At 50.9% G+C, this 24,962-nt stretch overlaps 1 protein-coding gene across 1 annotated transcript; it reads left to right on the top strand.

Annotated features, from left to right (window-relative positions):
• The first annotated feature begins 515 nt into the window (after positions 1-515).
• On the top strand, positions 516-16,142 carry LOC140722169 (C-type lectin domain family 7 member A-like). Its single transcript, XM_073036960.1, has 9 exons — positions 516-600; positions 1,440-1,542; positions 1,966-2,037; positions 4,313-4,432; positions 10,986-11,102; positions 12,323-12,454; positions 14,062-14,204; positions 15,024-15,088; positions 15,699-16,142. The coding sequence occupies exons 2-9, from the start codon at positions 1,476-1,478 to the stop codon at positions 15,877-15,879; spliced, it is 897 nt and encodes a 298-aa protein (XP_072893061.1). The 5' UTR covers positions 516-600; positions 1,440-1,475; the 3' UTR covers positions 15,880-16,142.
• The last annotated feature ends 8,820 nt before the right edge of the window (positions 16,143-24,962 follow it).

Here is a 24,962-nt window from a genome sequence, read left to right as displayed (position 1 = left end):
GCAGATTTTTCTGTTCCAGCCAATAAACACTAACGAGTTATTTTACACTCGATGGTCGCGGAAGCAGCTGGCCCACCCTTCCTGACCACCGGTATGATCGTCGCCCTTTTGAAGCAGCTGGCCCACCCTTCCTGACCACCGGTATGATCGTCGCCCTTTTGAAGCGGCTGGCCCACCCTTCCTGACCACCGGTATGATCGTCGCCCTTTTGAAGCGGCTGGCCCCCTCTTCCTGACCACCGGTATGATCGTCGCCCTTTTGAAGCAGCTGGCCCACCCTTCCTGTCCACCGGTATGATCGTCGCCCTTTTGAAGCAGCTGGCCCACCCTTCCTGACCACCGGTATGATCGTCGCCCTTTTGAAACAGATGGGATTCTTCGAATGCAGAAGTGAGAGGCTGAAGAAGAGCCACAGTTCTGTGTGGATAGGCCTACCACGTAGTTCCTGTCGTGTGTTTAATCGCACCACCCCGTCCCTCCCACACCTCGCCTCCCCTTCCTTCCTTTTCCCTCTGCACCACAACAGCTCCGAGAAAGACACAGACTCAGACGCGCGGTCCCTGAGGCCGACACACAATTCAGACTTCTGGAAAGGCCAGAGGTAGGGAGATGGTGGGGAAGGGAGAACTGGTGAGAGGGAGAGAAGGAGCGGCGGAGGAGTGAGGGTGGGAGTCAGGGTGACGGAGGGAGAGGTGTGGGAGAAGTGGGCAGGGAGTGACGAGTAGAGAGGGAAAGAGGAACTGTGTGGGGGAGAAAAGAGGAAGCGAAAGACCGTGTGAAGTGACAGAGAAATAAAGAAGGGAGACGGAGTGAACGCGGGGGGAGGGCGAGGAATGGGGAGAATGAGAGAATGTGAGAGACGGCCGGGTGTTCCGAGCCAAAAAGCAACAACCCCTTCCACACCCTCGAAAAGCAGGAAGGGGTAAGTGTGGTGGGAGATGTAGGAGGAGAGAGAGTGGGAATCGGAGTGAAAGGCAAGGCGGGAAGGAGAGAGAGAGAGAGAGAGAGAGAGAGAGAGAGAGAGAGAGAGAGAGAGAGAGAGAGAGAGAGAGAGAGAGAGAGAGAGAGAGAGAGAGAGAGAATGAGAGAGCTAGATAGAGAGAGAAGAAAGTTGGAGAACGAGAGCGGGATGGAGAGAGAGATAGACAGACAGACAGATTGAGAGAGATAAATTTCCGTTCGTTAAGTAAGGGAAGACAGACGACGAGGAAAGCGTGTGTAGGGGGTATAACCTTTGGCCAGTCACTCCCCAAATCTCCCTCCTCTATTTCTTACCAACCCGCCCCCGCCGCTCTCATCTCTCGCAACCACCCTTTCATACACTCTCAATCTCTCTCCTACCCTCACTTCCTTGCCCTTCTCTCGGTCACTCTCTTTATCGGCTGTTCATAAGGTGTTTATGGACGACGGTCAGCCATTCCGGGTTTTCTTGTCCCGAAGGTCCCGTCCCTTTCAGGAGCTCAGAGACACGACATAATGGACGAGAGCGAGACCTACGCGAACATGAGGCTCACAGGAACGGACCCTCAAGCTTCTTCGAGAGGTGAGTGGTGAGGAAAGAGGGAGAGAGTGTACCGCTGTGTCTGACGTCCTGGATGTATGTGAAGGGACAGAGCTACTCCCTGTGCCTGACCCTGGGGTTGGTGGGGTGGTCGGTCGGTGCTGTGGGCGCTTTACCCGTTGTCTGACCGAAGGAGCTTATGACGAGTCGCTGTGAAGGGAGCTTTACTCAGTGACTGAACCGGGAATCTGTGAAGGGACAGTGTGGCGAGAGCTTCCCTGTGTTTCTGTCGAGGAAATGTGTGATAGGACTTGATGGAACGAGTTTCACTCTGCGCCTGACCTGGGAGTGTGTGATAGGACTGTGTTGAGGGAGTTTCTCTCTCTGTCTGACCCCGGAAGCGTGTGATGGGACGGTACGGAGGAAGCCTCACCCTTATTCTTACCCTCGTTGTTCTGTCCCCAGCTGAACCTGATGTATCGTACGTGGAACTTAATGTCACGGCCCTCTCGGCGACTCGGGTCCGGAGAGATGGAGGTCAGTTTCATATTTGCTGGTTTGAGTCTGTTTAGGTGAAGTGTCCAGTCCTGTCGAGAGACCTCAGGGCAATCTTACATTTCATGCCTGTGATTTGTTGCTGTAGAATCAGTCAGGGAGAACCCTTGGTATTGGCCACGACCCGGGAGGTCTGAGGGAGGGTCGGTGTGGTGGGTGCGCTCTGGGACGTACGGTGAACTTTCAGCACCTTGGAAGCGGGAGGACGCGTTTGGTTGGGACGGTGCGTTCCGTGAGGGGATGTGTGGACGGAGCGCTGTGGGATGGGGTGAGGAGGCAGTGCTGTGGGATGGGGTGAGGAGGCAGTGCTGTGGGATGGGGTGAGGAGCCAGTGCTGTGGGATGGAGTGAGGAGGCAGTGCTGTGGGATGGGGTGAGGAGCCAGTGCTGTGGGATGGGGTGAGGAGGCAGTGCCGTGGGATGGAGTGAGGAGGCAGTGCTGTGGGATGGGGTGAGGAGCCAGTGCTGTGGGATGGAGTGAGGAGGCAGTGCTGTGGGATGGGGTGAGGAGCCAGTGCTGTGGGATGGGGTGAGGAGCCAGTGCTGTGGGATGGGGTGAGGAGGCAGTGCTGTGGGATGGGGTGAGGAGCCAGTGCTGTGGGATGGGGTGAGGAGGCAGTGCTGTGGGATGGAGTGAGGAGGCAGTGCTGTGGGATGGGGTGAGGAGCCAGTGCTGTGGGATGGGGTGAGGAGGCAGTGCCGTGGGATGGAGTGAGGAGGCAGTGCTGTGGGATGGGGTGAGGAGGCAGTGCTGTGGGATGGGGTGAGGAGCCAGTGCTGTGGGATGGGGTGAGGAGGCAGTGCTGTGGGATGGGGTGAGGAGGCAGTGCCGTGGGATGGAGTGAGGAGGCAGTGCTGTGGGATGGGGTGAGGAGGCAGTGCTGTGGGATGGGGTGAGGAGGCAGTGCTGTGGGATGGGGTGCTGAGGAGGTGGTGCTCTGGGAGGTGTGGAGTGGTGGGTGAGGAGGGATTGATGTGGGAGTGGTGGGTAGGAGAAAGGGACATTAAGGAGGGAGCACTGTGGGGGCACGGAGCGGAGGGAACGCCGTGGGAGGGCTTCGAGAGGAGGGACCATGATAAGAAGGGAACGTCATTGGAAGAGTGATGAGGAGGGAGGACCATGGAAGAGGGGGAAAGGAGACAGCGCTGCAGGAAATTTGAACGACTCTCTCAACTTTCCAACCACATTTTTCTCTCATCTGATCTCTCTCTCTCTCTCTTCTCCCCTCCGCGCTCTCCTTCCCTTCTTCCCCTCCCTTCTCTCTTCTCCTATGCCCTCGCCTCCCTCCCTCTCATAAATCTTTCACGCCCCTCTCAAATCCTTCATCATTTCAACCACTTTCTCTCACCCCTTCCCCCTCTCTTTGCCCACTCTCTCTATACTCGCTCGTCTATCAACATCCCTCTATCTCTCCCGATCTGTCTTTCCCTCCCCTCTCCCAACCTTCCCCTTCTCCCCAATCTCAACAACTCTCCCCTTCGCTCACTTGCTTCACGCTCCAAACTCGCCCCTCTATCACACTCTCCTGTCCCCCTTCCTCAATCTCGCTTACTCCTTCGCACTCTTTCCCTCATTCGTTGCTCATTCTTTCATCTCCCGCTATCTCCGCGCCCTCGCTGCCTGTTCTCTCCCCTTCGCCCCATTTTCCGCTTATCTCCCGCTCCGCAACCTCTTCTGTCTATCGGTCCCTTCACCTTTTTCCCCTCTCGCTCAGGCTTTCCCCTCTCCCTTGCTCTCTCTCTCTCTCTCTCTCTCTCTCTCTCTCTCTCTCTCTCTCTCTCTCTCTCTCTCTCTCTCTCTCTCTCTCTCTCTCTCTCTCTCTCTCTCTCTCATCCTCTGTCTCTTACCCTCTCGGTCTCCCACTTTTCTCCTACCCTCACTCTTCTATCTCCCTCCGCTCACTTTGCTATCTCTCGTCCCTCTCCCTCCCCTCACTCTTACCCTCTACCTCCGCTCTGTCTTCCTCTGCCACTCTATCCGACTCCCCTAACCATTCTCAGTCCCTTTCTGTCTCTCCCATTTCCCCGCTCATTGCCTCTATCGTTCACCACTGCCTCCTCTTTTCGAGCCATCCCTCATCCTCTCTGCCCTCTGTCTTCCCCCGTTCCCTCGGCATCTTTCTCTCTACCTCTCATCCTTTCCCCTCTTTACTTAACCCACACTGTCCTGCGCTCCTTTCGCCTCTCTCTGCTCCCTCTCTCGGTCCTCACTCCTCTTTCTATCACCTTCTCTCTCATCCTCCCTCGCTTTGTTCCAGGCGGGCTGACCTCCACCTACGCAGAGGTGAACTTTCCGAAAGGTGAGCCCATCATCGATGAGGATGGGGCTCCTCCCATTGCTGCGGGACCGCGCAAGCTGCCAACCAATGTCCAAACAGGTCAGAGTTCACTATTATGATGTCATCTTTTAGAATGCCACGTGCCATATGTGGAAGTATGTGTATTTTTAAATACTTGAAATTTCTCTCCTTCAGCCACTTTTCTGGCATCTCGTTCCACACAATGACCACCTTTTGGGTACAAAAATTATTCACTAGGGTACCCAATTATTTTTTTTTCCTCTCTCACCTTCGGCGTGTGCGCTGTCGTCCGGACTGCAGTTGATGCGCCATTCATGGTTTTAGACACCTCTGTGAGGTCACCCGTACACTCCAAGGAACAAAGCCCCTCTGTGAGGTCACCCGTACACTCCAAGGAACAAAGCCCCTCTGTGAGGTCACCCGTACACTCCAAGGAACAAAGCCCCTCTGTGAGGTCACCCGTACACTCCAAGGAACAAAGCCCCTCTGTGAGGTCACCCGTACATTCCAAGGAACAAAGCCCCTCTGTGAGGTCACCCGTACACTCCAAGGAACAAAGCCCCTCTGTGAGGTCACCCGTACACTCCAAGGAAGAAAGCCCCTCTGTGAGGTCACCCGTACACTCCAAGGAACAAAGCCCCTCTGTGAGGTCACCCGTACACTCCAAGGAAGAATGTCCCTCTGTGAGGTCACCCGTACACTCCAAGGAACAAAGCCCCTCTGTGAGGTCACCCGTACACTCCAAGGAAGAAAGCCCCTCTGTGAGGTCAACCGTACACTCCAAGGAAGAAAGCCCCTCTGTGAGGTCACCCGTACACTCTAAGGAACAAAGCCCCTCTGTGAGGTCACCCGTACACTCCAAGGAACAAAGCCCCTCTGTGTGGTCACCCGTACACTCCAAGGAAGAAAGCCCCTCTGTGTGGTCACCCGTACACTCCAAGGAAGAAAGTCCCTCTGTGAGGTCACCCGTACACTCCAAGGAACAATGTCCCTCTGTGAGGTCACCCGTACACTCTAAGGAACAAAGCCCCTCTGTAAGGTCACCCGTACACTCCAAGGAACAAAGCCCCTCTGTGAGGTCACCCGTACACTCCAAGGAACAAAGCCTCTCTGTAAGGTTACCCGTACGCTCCAAGGAACAAAGCCCCTCTGTAAGGTCACCCGTACACTCCAAGGAACAAAGCCCCTCTGTGAGGTCACTCCTAGGTTCCAAGGAATCAAGTCCTGAACTGCCCGACATCACTTCATAACTCAGTCCCTCAAGCTCGGGTAACATCCTGGTAAATCCCCCTCTGCACTCATTCCAGCTCAGTGGCATCTTTCCTACAGCAGTGCGAACCAAAACTGAACACCAGAATCCGAGTGCGACCTCGCCGACGTCTTGTACAACTGGGACGTGATCTCCCGACTCCCGTACTCAGTGTCCTGACTGATGAAGGCCAGCTTATCGAACACCTTCTTCCCCGCCCTGTCTACCTGTGTCTCCTGTCCCCCTACAGCCTCCTTCATTCCTCAAAGTTACCTGTTCTCCAGCAATCTTCATGTCGTCTGCAAACTGTAACCAACGTATTAATTCATTCATCCAAGTCTTTGACATAATATAAAGGAATCACTCACAACAAGAGCCCTGTGGAACACCGCATATCATCGGCAGCCAACATGAAAACATAGAAAGATAGAAACCCTACAGCACATTACAGGCCCTTCCGCCCACAAATTTGTACCGAACAGTCCTTCCCTTAGAAATTACTAGGCTTACACATAGTGATCTATTTTTCTAAGCTCGATTTTCCTATCTAAAAGTCTCTTAAAATACCCTATCTTATTCGCCTCCACCACCGTTGACGGCAGCCCATTCCTCGCACTCACCACTCTCCGAGAAAAACATTCACACCTGACATCTCTCTACCTACTCCCCAGCACTTCAAACCTGTGTCCTCTTGTGGCAACTATTTCAGGCCAGGGAAAAAGCCTCTGACTATCCACACGTTCAATGCCTCTCATCGTCTTATACACCTGTATCAGGTCCCCTCTCATCTTCCGTCTCTCCAAGGAAAAAAGGCCGAGTTCACTCAACCGAACTCATCCCAGATAACATCCTTGTAAATCTCCTCTGCACTGTTTCTTCCGCTTTCCCACCCTTCCTACAGGAAGGTGACCAGATCCGAGCAGGTCTTAGCAAGGTCCTCTCGCGCAGCAAAATTACCTCTCGGTTCCTAAATTCACCTCTCCGATTGATGAAGGCCATCTTAACCGCAGGGTCAACCTGCGCAGAAGCCTTGAGCGTCCTATGGACTCGGACCCCAAGATCCCTCTGATCTTCAAAAACTGCCAACAGTCTTACCATCAATACTACATGCTGCCATCTTATTTGACCTATCAAAATGAACTACCTCAAACTACCACAAAGCAAAGTTTTCTTGGAACTCAAGCCTCCTTACCTTCGCAATAAGCCTTGCATGGGGTACCTTATCAAATGTCTTGCTGAATTCCATATACACTGCATGTACTACTATTCCTTCATGTACTTGTTTAGTCAGATCGTCAAAAAATTGGATCAGGCTCGTAAGGCACGACCTCCCCTTGACAAAGCCAAGCTGACTACTTCTAATCACATTATACCTCCCCAATCGTTCATAAATCCTGCCTCTCAGGATCTTCCCCATCGACTTGCCAACCACTGAGGTAAGACTCACTGGTCTATAATTTCCTGGGCTATCTCTACTCCCTTTACTGAATAAAGGAACAACATTCGCAGCCCTCCAATAATCCGGAACCTCTCTTGTCCCCATTGATGATGCAAAGATCATCGCCAGAGGCTCAGCAATCTCCTCCCACGCGTCCCACACTAGCTGGGGTACATGTCATCCGGTTCCGTCGACTTTTCCAACTTGATGCTTTCCAAAAGCTCCAGCACATCCTCTTTCGAATTATCTACTTGCTCAAGCTTTTCAGTCCGCTACAAATGGCAGGACGTTATGTTGCAAATGCATAAAAATCTGGTTCGGCCGCCTCTCGATTATTGCGTTCATTTCCGGTCGGCCCCTTACAGAAAGGATGCCGAGTCTTTGGAGAGGCTGCAGATGTGGTTCACCAGGATGCTGCCTGGTTGAGAGCGCATAGGCTGCACCGAGAGGATGTACAGAATTGAGTTGTCTTCTCCGGATCTGAGGACGCCGAGAGGAGATCTGACAGAGGTTTGTTAGATTACGAGAGGAATAGACAGACAAACACATTGTATCTTTATCTTCGGGTTGAAGTATCAAATCCCAGAGTGCATGCAACCAAAGTGAAAGGGTGTAGTTTGAACCGACATGTAAAGAGACAGATACAGTAGAGAGTTTAAGAAGATTTATGGGTTGGCCAATGAATTGGATAGAAAGAGAGGGATATTGATATTCTGTGGGCAAGAGAGATAAAGTAGTTACCCATTTGTTTAGAAATTAATGTGTCGTCGACAACTTTGTGGGTCGAAGAGCTGTTCGAGTCGGTTTGTGTTCTATGCGTGCAATGAAAACGACATCGACGAGGCAGGATGTCCTAAACACTCAACGCCTTGTTGAACACGAGGCGTCCATCCAAGTCTTTGCACCAGACAGCACCGATCCGTGCGGAACACAACCAGTCAAGTGCGGCCAACCTGCGACAACCGCCCTCTGTGGCCAAGTCAACTGGGAATCCAAATGGCCCATTCTCCGTGAATCCCATGCGTCGTCAGCTTGGGAATGAAGCTCACACGGGCAGATATTTTTCAAAGGCCCGTCTACAGTCAACTCCCTAACACCCCATTGACCTGCGCGATCAACGCATGGTCTCTTTCGATGTCGATCGTGAAGCGCCTTGCCGTTACAGGTGTTCTGTCCCTTTGTGACTTCCCAGAGTTCCAAACTTCACACAAAACCGGGCGAAACTCCATCTGTCATTTTTTGACCCATCTTTAACGCATCCACACCCACTGTATCTATTGACGATCTTCTACACTAACCACCACACGACTAATCATTGTGTAATCTGCACTCATATCCAGTTTCATTCAAGTCAGTCCTTTACATCAGATGCAACCTTGAGATTCAGCATTTGGAAATTTTCCTTAGATTTACATATTTATGAAATAAACAGTGTGGAATCGGGTCTACCGGCCCTTCAAGCCGCGCTGCCCGGTTAATCCCTAATTTAATACTAGCCTAATGACGAGACAACTTACAAGGACATGTCAAAGTACGAACTGATAAGGCTTTGGACTGCGGGAGGAAACCGGACCACACGGAGGAACCCCAGTGTGTCACGGGGACAGGGTGCACTCATTGAAAGCGACAGCGGGAATTGAACCCGGCTCACTGTGAAGCGTTTGCCAACCACTACGTTACCATACCACGCACAACATGTCAGTCCCCTACAGGGCCGCCTCAGATCCATTGTGCGAAAAAAAGAACAAAGCGGGCAAACAATAATACAGCTGTGAAAAACAAAACTCTGAATCCAGACGGCCAATTTCCCGTGGATCCGATGTATCATAATCGTCTGGATAAGCCTCCCCTGAGGGACCTAATCAAACGCCCAAATGAAAGTTCATGGAGACGACACCCACGACTCCAACATAATCAATCGCATACGAGAGAGTCAGACACCTCCTGAATCAGTCAGACACTTCTCAGCCTTTGCCGAGTCAAGGCATTTGGACGCTCAGCCATTACGGCTAAAAGTAACTGAGACTGAGAGAGGGAGGGGTGATCGCGGTGGAAGGAGAGACCGCGGCTGGTGGGTGAAAGGGAATCCAAATTGGATCACGCAGAATTCACTGAATGTACGTCCATGATTTGTCTATGTGATTAAATCCCCTGACCATGAGGGAATGCACCATCGGGCTCTGAAGGAAGTAGCTGGAGAGACTGCGGAGACATCAACAATGATCTTTCAAGAATCGATGGATTCTGGCATTGTACCGGATGACCAGACATTTGTAAATGTTACTCCGCTATGTATGAAGGGTGGAAGGCAGCAGGAAGGGAAACAATAGACATATTAGCCTGGCATCAGTGGTTGGGACATTGTTAGGATCGATTGTTAGGGATGGGATTACTGAGTACGCGGGGGCACATGTCCGGCTAGACCAGAACCGGCGTGGTTTCCTTAAAGGACAATCCAGCCTGACTAACCTACTGCAATTTTTTGAGGAAATCACAAGCAGGGCAGACGAAGGGGATGCAGTGGATGAGGTGTACTTGGCTTTTTAGAAGACCTTTGACAAGGTGCCGCACATAAGGCTGTTTAGCAAGATGAGACCCAGTGGAATTACAGGGAAGATGCCAGTATGGAGCATTGGCTGATTGGCACAAAATAGAGAGTGAAAACAAAGGGATCTAATTCTGGCTGGCTGCCAATTACTGGTGGAATTCTACAGGGGTCTATATTGAATCCGCTGCTTTTTACGATGCAGATCAACGGACGACGCTATTAAGGGATTTGCGGCTGAATTTGCCGATGACACAAAGACATGTGGAGGAGCGGGTAGTGTTGAAGAAACAGAGAGCCTGTCTGACTAACTGACCACACTTGTTGATAGTTCAGGGGAATTGGCAAAGAAGTAGAAAGTATAAACATAGAAGAAACAGAGGAAACCTACAGAACAATACAGGCCCTTCGGCCCACAAAGTTGTGCGGAACATGACCCTGCCTGAGAAATGACTTGCCTTTCCCATAGCCCTCTATGTTTCTAAGCTCCGTGTACCTATCCAAAAGTCTCTTAAGAGACCCTATCTATGTAGAGGGTATCTCTCTATGTCTCTATCAAAGACCCTCGGGTATCTTACCGTAAATGAGATACAGTGTTGGAACGTGTATGGATATGCACATTGGCGGAAGAAAACTATGGGCGGACTATCGTTTAGATGGAGAGAGAATTCAAAATGCAGAGATGCAAAGGGACTTGGCAGTCCTTGTGCAGGATTCCCTGAAGCTTAGTCTCCAGGTTGAGTCGGGTGTGAAGAAGGTAAATGCAATGTTGGCATTCATTTCAAGAGGAGTAGAATATCAGGGCAGGAATGTGATGTTGCGGCTCTGTAATGCACTCGTGAAACCGCACTTGGAGTACTGTGTGCAGTTTTGGGCTCCTTATTTTAGAAAAGATGTGTTGACATTGGAGAGAGTTCAGAGAAGATTCACGAGAATGATTCCAGGAATGAAATGTTACTGTATGAGGAACATCTGGCAGCTTTTGGGCTGCATTCCCTGGAGTTCAGGAGAATGAGGGGGATCTCATTAAAACTTTCCGAATGTTAAAAGGCCTAAACAGATGAAATATGGCAAGTTATTTCCCGTGATAGGGGAGTCCAAGACAAGAGGACACGACTTCAATATTGAAGATCGTCCATTTAGAACAGAGATGCGGGGAAATTACTTTAGTCGGAGATGGGTAAATCTGTGGAATTTGTTTCCACAAGCGGCTGTCGAGGCTAAATAATTTGGTGCATTTAAGCCTGATATCGCTAGTTTCTTGATTAGCCAGGATATCAAAGGGTATTGGCAGAATTGGTTCAGCCCATGATTGAATGGAGGAGCAGACTCGATGGCCCGAACGGCCTACTTCTGCTACTATATCTTATGGTCTCATGGTCTTGTGGTCTCTCCACAGCTGCGCATGAACAGGAGTCGAAAGTGAGGATCGGAAATAGACCGTACCGTCTGATCTGCCTACTCTGCCTAGTTACGGCCGCCCTCATCGTAATTGTGGTCGGACTCTCGATCCATGGTGAGTGGAACGGGCTCCGGGTGGAGTCAGACCATAAGTAAAGAGAGTGGAATAAATTGTTATTGTAAAACACCACAGTGACACCGACACGACGCCTACCGTAACACCGATTAAAACCCTTCACCACAACACGGACACACCCCGAACCGTGATAAAAACACGGCATTTACCGTAACACTATCAAAACTCGTCCTGACACCGACACGCCATTCACCATAACATCAACAATGCTGTTACCGTAGCACGGTCACGACCTGCAACGAGACGCAGATCCACTCCTGACCCCGACACTGACACGGCCATCGCCATGACACACACACACGGCAGTCACACTGACCGCAACGCACCCCTCAATGTGATATCGACATGTCCCTGACCGTGTCACTGATAAACTCCTCAAGGCGACACCACAACACACTTCACAGTGACACCGACACGCCCTTCACCGTGACACTGAGATACTGTACACCGTGACATCTTCACGCTCCACAACGAGATCCGCTCCGCACCGCACCGTGACAAAGACTCACACGTCACTGTAATACCCCTTACCGTGACAATATCACCCCTCAACATAACGTCGATGCACCGCTCACTGAGGCAAATACCCACACCTCACCCTGACACAGACAAACCCTTGAACGTGATACGGACACATAATTCTCAATGACATCGACATAGTACTCTCCGTTGCACCGACACACACCTCAGCGTGACACTCTCACACACACTGTGGCCATGACATGACTCTCACCGTGACACAGAATATTCCTTTCTGTGAGACCAGCAAGGCCCACACCATGACACAGATACTCCACCCACCGTGACAACACTAGTCCCCTCACTCTGACATTTCCCTTGCCTTGACGTCGAGATACACCTAATTGTGACACGGTCACCTCTCGACGGGGCACAAAAACTCCTATCACTGTAAAAACGACACGTCCCTCACAGCAACTTGGACATGTCCCGCACGATACTGACGCAGAACCCCATGATAACAACAACAAACCCTTCGCCGTGACATTGATAACCCCTCAGAGTGACACAGACACGCCCCCAAGGTGGCGCCGACGCCTCTCACTGTGACACCAGCACATCCTTCACTGTGACATCCTTCACCGTGACACTGACAGAACACTCTCTGTGACCTATTCGGTGGCGTGACGCTGACTCACGTGTCACTGTAAACGCTAAACATGCTTCACCATCTCTCTCAGTATCACAGATTCGTCAGTCTCTTAAACGAATGCACAGCGATCTCCGTCACCAGTTCACTGAGATGGAAACGAAGTACAGATCTGTCAACAAAACCAAGGCTCAAATCTGTGAATTGCTGACCAGCAGAAGAGGTGAGGCATCATCCCCCTCTTTCACCCTCTCCTCATCACAGGGCAGACATGGAGAGAGGAAGAGTCACTCTGTGCTTGACAACGGGATTGTTTGAAGAGATGGTATGGAGGGTGATTTACTCTGTGTTTGAACCGGTGAGTGTGTGATGGGACTACGTGGAGGAAGTTTCACTCTATCACTGAATCCAGGAGAGTGTGATGGGACGTTGTGGAGGTGGATTCACTCTGTGTCTGACCACGGGATTGTGAGACGTAACATTACAGCTTCTCTCCGTGTCTCACCCCGGGAATGTCTGATGGGACTGTATGGATCCAGCTTCACTCTGTGTGTGACAGTGGGACTGTGTGATGGGACAGTGCCCAGAGAGATTCACTCCATTTCTAAACCCTGAAGTCTCTTATGGCACCGCGGCGAGAGAGCGTTTCACACTGAATCCGGGAGAGCGTGACGAAACGGTGCAGCGGGGGCTTCACTCTGTGTCTGAATCAGGGAGTGCGTGATGGGATCGTGCAGAGACAGCTGCAATCTGTGTCTGATTCATGGAGTGAGTGATGGGACGGTTCAGAGAGAGCTTCACTCTTTGACTCGCCAGGGGGTTTGTGATTGGACGGAAGGTGGAGATTCACAAGGTGTTAAACGCTGGAGTGCGTGAATACCACTGTGTCTGACACTTTGCTGTGTTGTGTGTTGAGAAGTTGTAGAGGGAGAATCACTCTCCCTCTGACATTTATCATGTGTACTGAGGGAGTTTCATTCTGTGGCTGACCGCTTCAGTGTGTGATTGGGCAGTGAAGAAAGAGAGAGATATTCACATCGTGTCTGACCAAGGCTGTATGTGTCTGGACTTTTGTGGAAGGATCTAAATTCTGTTCTCTGGTCCATAGAATGTGTGAGGGGTAGGGTGGAGGGAGCCTCGGGACAGTGTGATAAGCTGGTGTGGAAGGAGTAACAGCCAGTATCTAATTCTGTGTGTCTGACCACGGAAGTGTGTGATCGGAAGGTGTGGAGGGAGATTCACTTTGTGTCTGACCCCGGGAGTTTGTGATGGGACGGTATGGATGGAGCTTCACTCTGTCTGACCCCGGGAGTGTGTGATGGGACGGTGTGGAGGGGGATTCACTCTGTGTCTGACCCCGGGAGTGTGTGATGGGACGGTGTGGAGGGGGATTCACTCTGTGTCTGACCCCGGGAGTTTGTGATGGGACGGTATGGATGGAGCTTCACTCTGTCTGACCCCGGGAGTGTGTGATGGGACGGTAAGGAGCGAGTTTCACTCTGTGTCTGACCCCGGGAGTGTGTGATGGGACGGTGTGGAGGGGGATTCACTCTGTGTCTGACCCCGGGAGTGTGTGATGGGACGGTAAGGAGCGAGTTTCACTCTGTGTCTGACACAGTGTTGTTCATTGGGATCTTGCTGAGGAAGCATCACTCCCTGACTGACAGTGAAAGTGTGAGACGGAACGGAGTGGATGGAGCTTCTCTTTATGTCTGTCCCCGGCAGTCTGTGATGGGCTATACTGGAAAGATACCTATTCTGTCTCTGTCTCCCGGAGGATGCAATGGGCGGATGGAGGGAAATTCATTATTACTTGTTCGGAATTTCCAGAGCAACCGTGTTGCCAGGACTGGATCAGAAATGAAGACAAGTGTTATTTTATATCCACGTCAGAAAAATCCTACGAAGACGCGAAGCAGTATTGTTCGAACTCTGATTCAAAACTTCTTGAAATAAATTCGACAGAAGAAGAGGTATGTATCAGATCGACGGAAGATATATCCACTCCAGAGTAAAGCTCCCTCCGCACCGTCCCATCAAACGTTCCGGGATGAGACACAGAGTAAATCTCCCCCCACATCGTCCCATCACACATTCCCCTGGTCAGACAGAAGGTGAATCTCCCTCCACACAGTCCAATCACACAATCCCGGGGTCAGACCCAGAGTGAATCTCCCCCCACACTGTCCCATCACACACTCCCGTGGTTAGACCCAGAGTTAATCTCCATCCACACCGTCCCATCACACACTCCCCTGGTCAGACACAGAGTGAATCTCCCTCCACACCGTCCCATCACACACTCCCGGGGTCAGACACAGAGTGAATCTTCCCCCACTCTGTCCCATCACACACTCCCGGGTTTAGACCCAGAGTGAATCTTCCCCCAAACTGTCCCATCACACACTCCCGGGGTCAGACACAGAGTGAATCTTCCCCCACTCTGTCCCATCACACACTCCCGGGTTTAGACCCAGAGTGAATCTTCCCCCAAACTGTCCCATCACACACTCCCGGGGTTAGACCCAGAGTGAATCTCCTTTCACACCGTCCAATCACACACTCCCGGGCTCAGACACAGAGTCAATCTCCCTCCTCACCGTCCCTTCAAACTCTCCCGGGATCAGACACAGAGTGAAGCTCCCTCCGCACCGTCTCATCACACATTTCGGTTGTCAGACACAGAGTCAATCACCCTCCTCACCGTCCCATCACACTCTCGCTGAGTTAGACATAACGTGATGCAATTGTGCTCAAATTCAAACATTAATGACAGCAATTTAATTTCACAGAATTTTGTCAAGAATACTATCATCGACAAACGAAGGTTATACTGGATTGGAAAATGCGAAGCCGGGTGAGATTTGCAGTAATGCAAGTTTTTGAGGAGAGAGTTGGTGACGGGATGAATTTGGGAGTTGATACAGACTGCCAGAAGGGAGCGGGCAGTAGGGTTAGTTTGCGGACTGAGACGTTCTGTGGGGGGATTGTGGGATTAGGTAGCATCTTTGGGGACAGGGAAAGGTCTGTTGTGAGAGTGTTGAGCGTTTGGATTTGTTTAGGGACTGAGACGTTCTGTGGGGAGGAAATGTGTCAGTGGGTGTATTTTGGGGACGGACCCTGTGGGGAGGGATTGCGCCACTGGGATTAATTTGGGAGACAGATCTGTGGTGGTAGGGTGTGTATTTGGATTAGTTTAGGAACCGACACGGGCTGTTGGTAGAGTGTGTCTAGCTGAATTAACGTGGGGACTCACCTGGACTGTGGGAAGAGAGTGGTAAGTGAGAGTGTTTGTGGGGATTGGCACAGGTCTGTTGGAAAGTTCGGGCAGTGGGATCATTTTGGGGACTGGCACGGCTCTGCCACCGGTCAGCGGTGAGGGAGAGTGTTGTGATTTTGGGAACTGACACAGGGCTGCCTGCTGGAGGTCCGTTGTCCCTTTTGAAATTGTTTCCCCTCCTTGGCAGGAACGTTGTCTCTGATGTCGTTTACAAGATGAGCGCTAAAACGTTCGAATGCAGTGAATGTTTGATCCATAAATGCTACAATGATCAGCACCGTTTCATCTGCGAGAAGCCTGTACATTTGTTGACAGAGATTTCTGGGAAGATCCAGGATATCTGTCAACAGCCCGAGGGGCCGACTTAAATCCGACGAAAACACCCCTTTTCTCCCCCATCCCTCTTCCCGACTCTCACTACCCCATCCTCTCTGCCCCTCGCTCCGAACTTCGTGTTTCCATGAATGTGCTGGACCGAGGATAAATCCACTGAGACGCTGACATCCTTGTCGTGAACCTCCATTCAACCCTCCCCAATGTCAGCACATCTGGCTGGACTCCCTTCAACCCTCTCCAATGTAATCACATCTGGCTGGACTCCCTTCAACCCTCTCCAACGTCAGCACATCTGGCTAGACCACTTTCCACCCTCTCCAATGTAACCACATCTGGCTGGACCCCTTTTCACCCTCTCCAATGTAATCACATCTGGCTGGACTCCATTCAAACCTCTCCAATGTAATCACATCTGGCTAGACTCCTTTCAACCCTCTCCAACGTCAGCACATCTGGCTAGACCACTCCACCCTCTCCAATGTAATCACATCTGGCTGGACTCCCTTCAACCCTCTCCAATGTAATCACATCTGGCTGGACTCCTTTCAACCCTCTCCAACGTAATCACATTTGGCTGGACTCCCTTCAACCCTCTCCAATGTGATCACATCTGGCTGGACCACTTTCCACCCTCTCCAATGTAATCACATCTGTCTGGACTCCCTTCAACTCTCTCCAACGTAATCACATTTGGCTGGACTCCATTCAACCCTCTCCAATGTGATCACATCTGGCTGGACTCTCTTCAACCCTCTCCAATGTAATCACATCTGTCTGGACTCCCTTCAACCCTCTCCAATGTAATCACATCTGGCTGGACTGCCTTCAACCCTCTCCAATACAATCAAATCTGGCTGGATTCCTTTACACCCTCTCCAATGTAATCACATCTGTCTGGACCTTGCAACCCTCTCCAGTGTAATCACATCTGGATGGTCTCCCTTCAACCCTCCCTAATGTAATCACATCTGGCTGGAATCCTTTTCAGCCTCTCCAATGTAATCACATCTGGCTGGACTCCTTTCCACCCTCTCCAATGGAATCACAACTGTTTGGACTCCTTTCCACCCTCTCCAATGTGATCACATCTGGCTGGACTCCCTTCAACCCTCTCCAATGTAATCACATCCGGCTGAATTATGCAAGATGGCGAAAGCTGCTCACAAAACTCCACATAAGACCTCACCATTGCCTTAAAATAAAATCCTTGTCCTGGAAGTGAGTGCTAGTCTTGTATTTTCCTTCCACGCCACCGACTCCTTAGACAATCTAGCATGTTGAGCGGGAGCGGTGTTCAGTGCCCTACCAGGTCCACCATCGGAACCCGATGCCTTGCGAGAGTTCACCCACCTGAAGGATGATTCCTACAGAAGAGAAGGGAACAAGCAGAGCCGAACAATGCGCCCCTCTCTAACTTCTTGTTGACCGGCAACGTGACTTCCCAACTCTTATACTTACTCAACATCCACGTCTGCACCAAGTCCTCCCTTCCCTATAACACTATTTTACGCCAACCCATCTACCACCTAAAATCCTCCCCGTCTCCGTGACTGCCTCCATCTTCCAGCTCGACGGTCTATTCACCCAATCCCATCCATTCACTTCGTACCCGTCCGCATGATCCCCTCGCTCTTCTACACTCAGCCAGTCTTTGTCAGTACCACCAGTCTCTGCATCCTTCCTAGTCTTCCTTCATCTCCTACGATCCGCTTCGTCGTCAACCCTCCTTCCCAAACGACCGTTCACGTCACCGTCTGCCACGACTTCCCCTACAGCCCGACGCTTTTCCGCCACCGCCATCCTTCGACAGACCCCGTCTCTATCAACCCTCCGTCCCCTACAAACTTACCGTCACCGTTATCCCTTCCTCGTCTCACTGACACGGTCGATCGCCTGCAGCTCTCCTCTACCATTAACCCCCTTCCTCCTCTGCACGTCACCTTCTCTCTCTCTGTTCAATGGAATTCTGGAGAGGAAGTTAGAGAGGTGACGTCAACCACCTTCCACCGGATATCGATCTCTCGTTCCTGAAACTCCGCACACTTCTGTGTGGACAGGCCAATCGTTTGGTTCGAGAAGACTGACTCCCAGTGACTGATATCTGACGACTACGTCCATGCTCTAACAACAACACAGCCCCTTCCAATTCCCTGCTCGTCCCTGCACTTCATCTGAACTCAAACATACGCACATTCTCCGAGACAGGCTTACAATTCAAGACTACTGGAACGACGGAATGCTGGGGATTAGTGAGAGGAAAGGAGCTTCTTAACTTGGGAGTTTCTGAAGGGACCCGTGGGGGATAAGCTTCATTTTGTGTCTGAAACCGGGTGTGTGTGATGGGACAGTGTGGACGGAGCTTCACTCTTTGTCTAACTCCGTGAATATGTGATAGAACAGTGTAGAGAGAGGTTCAGTACTTGTCTGACCCCGGCAGTGTAGGACGAGTAGGTGTGGAGAGATTTTCAATCAGTGTTTGAATCTGTCTCTCTGTGTGTGAGTGAGCCGGAGTCGAGGAAAAGTCCGGTCAGCAATCGGATTTGAGTGGAAGTTAGAGGGTTTATATCTCTGATTCTCCAAGGAGGGGCGTCTTGGGCAAGAAAATGCACCACACTATTCGTTGATTTGTTTTCAGGTTATTTATCATTTATTTCTTTATAATTGTACAGTTGGAGCGGTCGCAATGCCTGGCAGGAGCGTTGAATGCTCCTCTTGCAGGATGTTGGAAGGCGGGGTTCCACCAGAATCCCAGACACCTTCACGTGTGAGAAAGTCATAGAGATGCACCTTCTGACATTCTGCGTTACAGAGTCAGAACCGGAACTAGGTGAAATTAAGATTGCTCGAATAACTGAGGAGGCTGCAGAGAGAGCGTATCAAGAGCTATTTACACCCAAGGTCATATATGTCAAACTCAAGGCCCGCGGGTCAAATCCGGCCCGCGGTGGAATTATCTTTGGCCCGCGAGATAATATCTAATTACTATTAAAGCTGGTAATCGAAGCGCTTATTGCGTATGATATGGCTAATGCTGAGTTGATTCAGGTACCAGGTTTTCAGGGTTTTTAGTGTTTATTCGGCAGTCTTGCTCGGCAGTCTTCTTCATAAGAAACGGAATTTGTAAAGTGAAACACTTTGTAGTTATAGCAGAGACTGAGACACATGAGAGCAGGCTGAAAAAACGGAGGCAACGAAAGCTGCGTTCGCACGCGTCCGACTGATCCGGCCCGCATGAAGCTGCATTTTGCTCAATCCGGCCCGTGACCTAAAATGAGTTTGACACCCCTGCCCAAGGTGCAGGACACGGAAAACTGGGTGACATTCAGGAAGTTGAAAGGGGCTAGACATTTCCAGCCAGTGCAGAGGTCCCTTGTGGTCAACCCGCTCAATAACAGGTAGACCACTTTGGATACTTCTGGATGGGAGGAGAGAGGTACAAATGACCAAGCAGGGGAAAGTCTCACCGGTCAGGTCTCTGGCACTGACTATGGTTCTGTGGCTCAGCAGGGAAGGGGGTGAGATGTGGCGAGCTGTATCGATAGAGTGTTCTTTGTTAGGGGAACAGAAAAGAGGCACTGTGGGCGAGAAATAGTTTCTCGATGTTATGCTGTCGTTTCCGAGACCAGTATACAGGTAAGAAGAGGGAACCGGTTCTGCAAACTCATGTATTTTCAGGTGTGGCCAAAATTAAAAAGAACATTCAGTTTAATTGTGGCTAAAGAGTTAGGGTTGGAGCGACGTCTTCAGATATGCGTATCGCAGGATTTTCTTCCACGTAAGGTTCAGCCTCCACAGACGAGACGGTTTCATTTCATTTGAGTTAAGTTTAACTGTAATGTCATCACACATGAATGCCCATGGATAGAGCCAAGACAAAGCTACTGAACACAATGCCAACCTCTCTTGCACCAATCTTGCAACTTTCCAAAATCTGCCTCCCAATCTGCTCCTCGCTATCTCTGCTGCTACCAGGGGCCTATAGAATACCCACAGTAGAGTAACTGCTCCCTTCCTGTTCCTGACTTCCGCCCATACTGACTCAAAAGAGGATCCTGCTACATAGCCCACCCGTTCTGCAGCTGCAATAGTATCCCTAACCAGTAATGCAAACGCTCCTGACATTCCCCACCCCTCATCCCTTTTAAAGCACTGAAAGCTAGGAATATTGAGAATCCATTCCTGCCCTGGTGCCAGCCAAGTCTCCGTAATGGCCACTACATCATAATTCCATGTATGTATCCAAGCTCTCAGTTCATCACCTTTGTTCCTGATGCTTCTTGCATTGAAGTACACACACAAGTCTAATACCATGGAATGGAAGTGGAGGGTGTGTATCTTTTCAGAACATGTGCGGGGCAAGATTTTCTTTACACAGAGACCGCGGGGGACAGGAATGTGCTGCCAGGGGTGGTGCTGAAGGCAAATCGATAGAGTCGTTTCATTGGCTCTTTGACGGAAACGTGGAGGAGCAGGGTTTAGAAGGAGATGAACATTGTGTCTGTAAAAACTATTTAGGTATGAAATATAATTGGTAAAGTAAAATTTTCGGGTCAAGGGGTCAGTTTTGTTCTGTGATTTGCGCTCACTGCTCTGCATGAGCAAAAGAGAGTGAACTGAACTCAGAGGGTGGGAGGAACAGGGGTGGGGTGGATCAGGGAATATGACGATGGATTGACAAAGACAAGGAACGATCTTTCCACAGCCGACATGGGCAGAGAACGACCCACAGGGAGAGACAGATCAGACTCAAGCATATGGCTAATCTGCGGCTTAACAGCGACCCTCTTTATCACGGGTATCTGCTGGAGGATTCATGGTGAGTTTCACACTGGTCGGAAGGACCAACCGCAGAGAATAAGAATGGCCACTGTAACAGCGACACATTCCCAACATTTTCCAGAAACACCCTTTACGGCGATATCAACACACCTCTCACTGTGGTACTGACGGGTCTCTCAGCATGACCACGACTCACCCCTCACCGTGACACAGACACATCTCCCACCAACACATCCCTCAACATGATACCGACATATCCCTCAACCTAATGCCAACACACAACCTAATGTAATAACGATTCACTGTAACACTGACACGCCTCTCGACGTGGTGCCAAAGCGTCCCGCACTGTGACGTGCACACATCCCTCACTGTGACACGGATACGTCCATCTCTTTGAACCCGACTCATCTCTTCTCATAACAGCAAAAGCCACTCCACCGAAACACCGACATAACCCTCACCGTCACAAAGACACATCCCTCACTGTGACACCGAGAAGCCCTTCAGAGCGTCATCCACTGAGTCCTCACCGTGAGAACAACACTACACTGACTGTGAAACCGACACATCCGCCGTGACCAGAACAGATCCTTCCCCGTGACACAGACACACCCTTCACAGTGGCATCGACATTTTTCCACTGTCACACCAATACAGTATGTCACCGACGAGTCTCTCACTGTAACACCGTCAAACCTCGAACTGTGACCCCGACGTATCTCTCACCGTGACATAGAGATACACCGCGATGTGACCTGGTACACCTCTCACATGGACCCAGAAACACCTATCACAGTGAGAGCAACACGTCTCTCACTGAAACACCGTCTCGGTGTGACAGGGAATCAAGTATCATCGCGATAGTGATGCAGCTCCCAGCGTGAAAACAAAACCTCATTCGTAAGCCGATATACCCCTCAACGTGTGGCTGACACGTAGCTCACGGTGGCCCTCACTGTGCCAACAGCTCACCCCTCACTGTAACACCCTTACGGTTACACTGACAGACCACACTCCGTGACCCGCTCAGTAGCGTGAGGCTGACACACAAGAAACGCCAAACATCCTTCACCATCTCATCCACCTCTCACCGAAACTACAAACTCCTTTGGGAAGAAATTTAGAAAATGAACAGGACCCATCACCACTCCATGAGTTAAGACATGTGACATTTCCCACCCGAATCTCTCGCAGAGAACCTGTCTCAAGGCGACTCCGAAACACACCTCATAGTGACACTGACACGCCCTTCACCGTGACACTGAGACACCACCGACACGTACAGGCTCCTCAACGTGACCCGCCCAGCTCCGCACCGTGATATGGACTCACACGTCACTGTAACACCCCCACCGAGACAGTATCGCCCCTCAACATAACACCGATGCACCGTTCACTGAGACAATTACCCACACCGCACCCTGACACAGGCAAGCCCTCACCGTGATAGCGACATCTAAATTCACAATGACACTGAGTTAGTCCTCTCCATCACAGGGACACACAGCTCAGCGTGACAATCTCACACACGCCGTGGTCATGACATGCCTTTCACCGTGATACAGACACACTCCTCTCAATGAGACCAGGACCGACTCATTACACAGATACTCCACCAACCGGGACACTACCAATCTCCCCTCTTTGACATTTCCCTCGTCTTGTCATCGAGATACATTTCATTGTGACCCGGCACACCTCTTGCCGGGGCACAGAATCTCCTGTCACAGTGACACCGACACGACCCTCACAGCAACTCGGACATGCCCCGCGCTGAGACAGGGAATCTGTCATCAAAACGATACTGACACAGACCCCATTGTAACAACAACAAAACCTTCACCAGGGCATTGATAACCCCTCAGAGTGACAAGGAGACTCCGACGCCTCTCACTGTGCCACCTTCACATCCTTCACTGTGACACCCTTCACCGTGACACTCACACAACACTCTCTGTGACCTGTTTAGTAGCGTGACGCTGACTCACGTGTCACTGTAAACGCTAAACATCCTTCACCATCTCTCTCAGTATCACAGATTCGTCAGTCTACGTTCACCTCCGACGGAATCTGCAATGAGTTAAACTCAACCCTTCAATCCAAAATATCCGAGATTTCCCTCCTGCATCTCTCCTGGAGAATCTGTCTCAAGAAACGCTCTGCGCTCAACTCTAATCTGTCCGATCTTAAACGAATACACAGCGATCTCCGTCACCAGTTCACTGAGCTGGAAACGAAGTACAGATCTGTCAACGAAACCAAGGCTCAAATCTGTCAATTTTTGACCAGCAGAAAAGGTGAGGCATCATCCCTCTCTTTCACCCGCTCCTCGTCACAGGGCAGGCATGGAGAGAGGACGCGACACTCTGTGCTTGACATCGGAGTGTGTGAAGAGAGAGTATGTAAGGTGATTCACTCTGTGTTTGAATCGGTGAATGTGTGACGGGAATGTGGAGGGAGATTCCCTCTATCACTGAATCCAGGAGAGTGTGATGGGACGTTGTGGAGGTGGATTCACTCTGTGTCTGATCACGGGATTGTGAGACGTAACATTGCTGCTTCACTCTATGTCTCACTCCGGGCGTGTCTGATGGGACAGTATGGATCCAGCTTCACTCTGTGTCTGACAGCGGGATTGTCTGATGAGACACGGCCGGAGAGATACACCTCATGTCTGACCCCGGAAGTATGTTATGGCACCGTGGAGAGAGCGTTTCACGCTGAGTCCGGGAGTGTGTGACGGTACGGTGCAGCGGGGGATTCACTCTGTGTCTGTATCCGGGAGTGAGTGATGGGACGTTGCAGAGGGAGCTTAACTCTGTGTCTGACTCGCGGAGTGTGTAATAGGATCGTAGACAGAGAGCGTTTGTGTTTGATTCCAGGAGTGTGTGATGGGACAGTGTAGATGGACGTTTATTCTATGTGACAACGGATTGAGTGATTGGATAGTGTGGAGGGTGTCTGACCCCGGAAGAGTGTGATGGGTCGGTGTGGAGGGAGATTCACTCTGTGTCTGACCCCGGGCGTTTGTAAAAGGCAGTGTGTATGGAGCTTCACTCCACGTCTGACCCCGGGTGTTTATAAAAGGGAGTGTGCACGGAGCTTCACTCCACGTCTGACCCCGGGCGTTTATAAAAGGCAGTGTGCACGGAGCTTCACTCCACGTCTGACCCCGGACGTTTATAAAAGGCAGTGTGCACGGAGCTTCACTCCACGTCTGACCCCGGGCGTTTATAAAAGGCAGTGTGCACGGAGCTTCACTCCACGTCTGACCCCGGGCGTTTATAAAAGGCAGTGTGCACGGAGCTTCACTCCACGTCTGACCCCGGGCGTTTATAAAAGGCAGTGTGCACGGAGCTTCACTCCACGTCTGACGCCTGGAGTATGTGATGGGTCCGTGGAGAGGGAGATTCAATCTGCGTCTGATCGTGTTAGTGTGTGATCGGACGGTGTAGGGATCGTAAATCTGTGTCTCACCACGTGTATATATGATGGGACTTTGTGTTTGACACAGTGCGCATGTGATGAGAAGCTATGGCGGGAATGGGGGATGGATGAGAGATTTTGTGTTTGGGGTCATATGTGTGTGTGACGCAGGGAACGGTAACGCGTGCCTGGAGAGGAGACACGATAGAGGTATGCAAGATATTAATTGGATTAGATAGAGTGGACAGCCAGCACCTCTTCCCCAGGGCACCACTGCTCAACACGAGAGGACATGGCTTTAAGGTAAGGGGAGGGAAGTTCAAGGGGGATATTAGAGGAAGCATTTTTTTGATCAGAAAGTGGTTGGTGCGGGAATGCACTGCCTGAGTCAGTGGTGGCGGTAGATACAGTAGATAAGCTTATGAGACTACTAGACAAGTCTATGGAGGAATTTAAGGTAGGGGGCTATATGGGAAGTAAGGTTTGAGGTCGGCATAACATTGTGGGCCGAAGGGCCTGTAATGTACTTTGCAGATAGCCGGTAGGTCTCATAGCCCGGTGAGAATGGAAAATGTCCAGCCTGGTACGTGAAGTCAGCTCAGCATGCTGGCGGATGAGATCAACAGTGAGATTCAGCAGCCAGGAAGGTGGTTCTGCAATTCTTCGTGGAGACCAAAGGGCACGACAAGGTACAGAAGAAATCTTACTCATACGCTGCCGCTGAGGAAGTCCCCAGTTTGTAATGACAAGGTGTACAACTGGACTTGCACTTCCGAGGTCAAGAGACTGGAATTGCCTTGGCACAGCAGCTGTTCTGCTTTCAAAACTCTCATATGCATGTCTCCTGCTTTGCTGGATATGACGGACAACCAACCACTTGCACTAGATATCTGCACTGATTTTGGTC

The sequence above is a fragment of the Hemitrygon akajei genome, unplaced genomic scaffold (assembly GCF_048418815.1).
Source record: "Hemitrygon akajei unplaced genomic scaffold, sHemAka1.3 Scf000071, whole genome shotgun sequence".
Classification (NCBI taxonomy): domain Eukaryota; kingdom Metazoa; phylum Chordata; class Chondrichthyes; order Myliobatiformes; family Dasyatidae; genus Hemitrygon; species Hemitrygon akajei.
Note: the sequence above shows the minus strand (reverse complement) of the source record. Positions and strands in the feature narration are given on the sequence as shown.

Coding starts and splice junctions, on each gene's coding strand:
- LOC140722169 (XM_073036960.1), top strand. CDS start 1,476: ATGGACGAGAGCGAGACCTACGCGAACATGAGGCTCACAGGAACGGAC. Junction 2,038..4,312: donor TCGGGTCCGGAGAGATGGAG/GTCAGTTTCATA, acceptor GCTTTGTTCCAG/GCGGGCTGACCTCCACCTAC. Junction 11,103..12,322: donor GGTCGGACTCTCGATCCATG/GTGAGTGGAACG, acceptor CATCTCTCTCAG/TATCACAGATTCGTCAGTCT.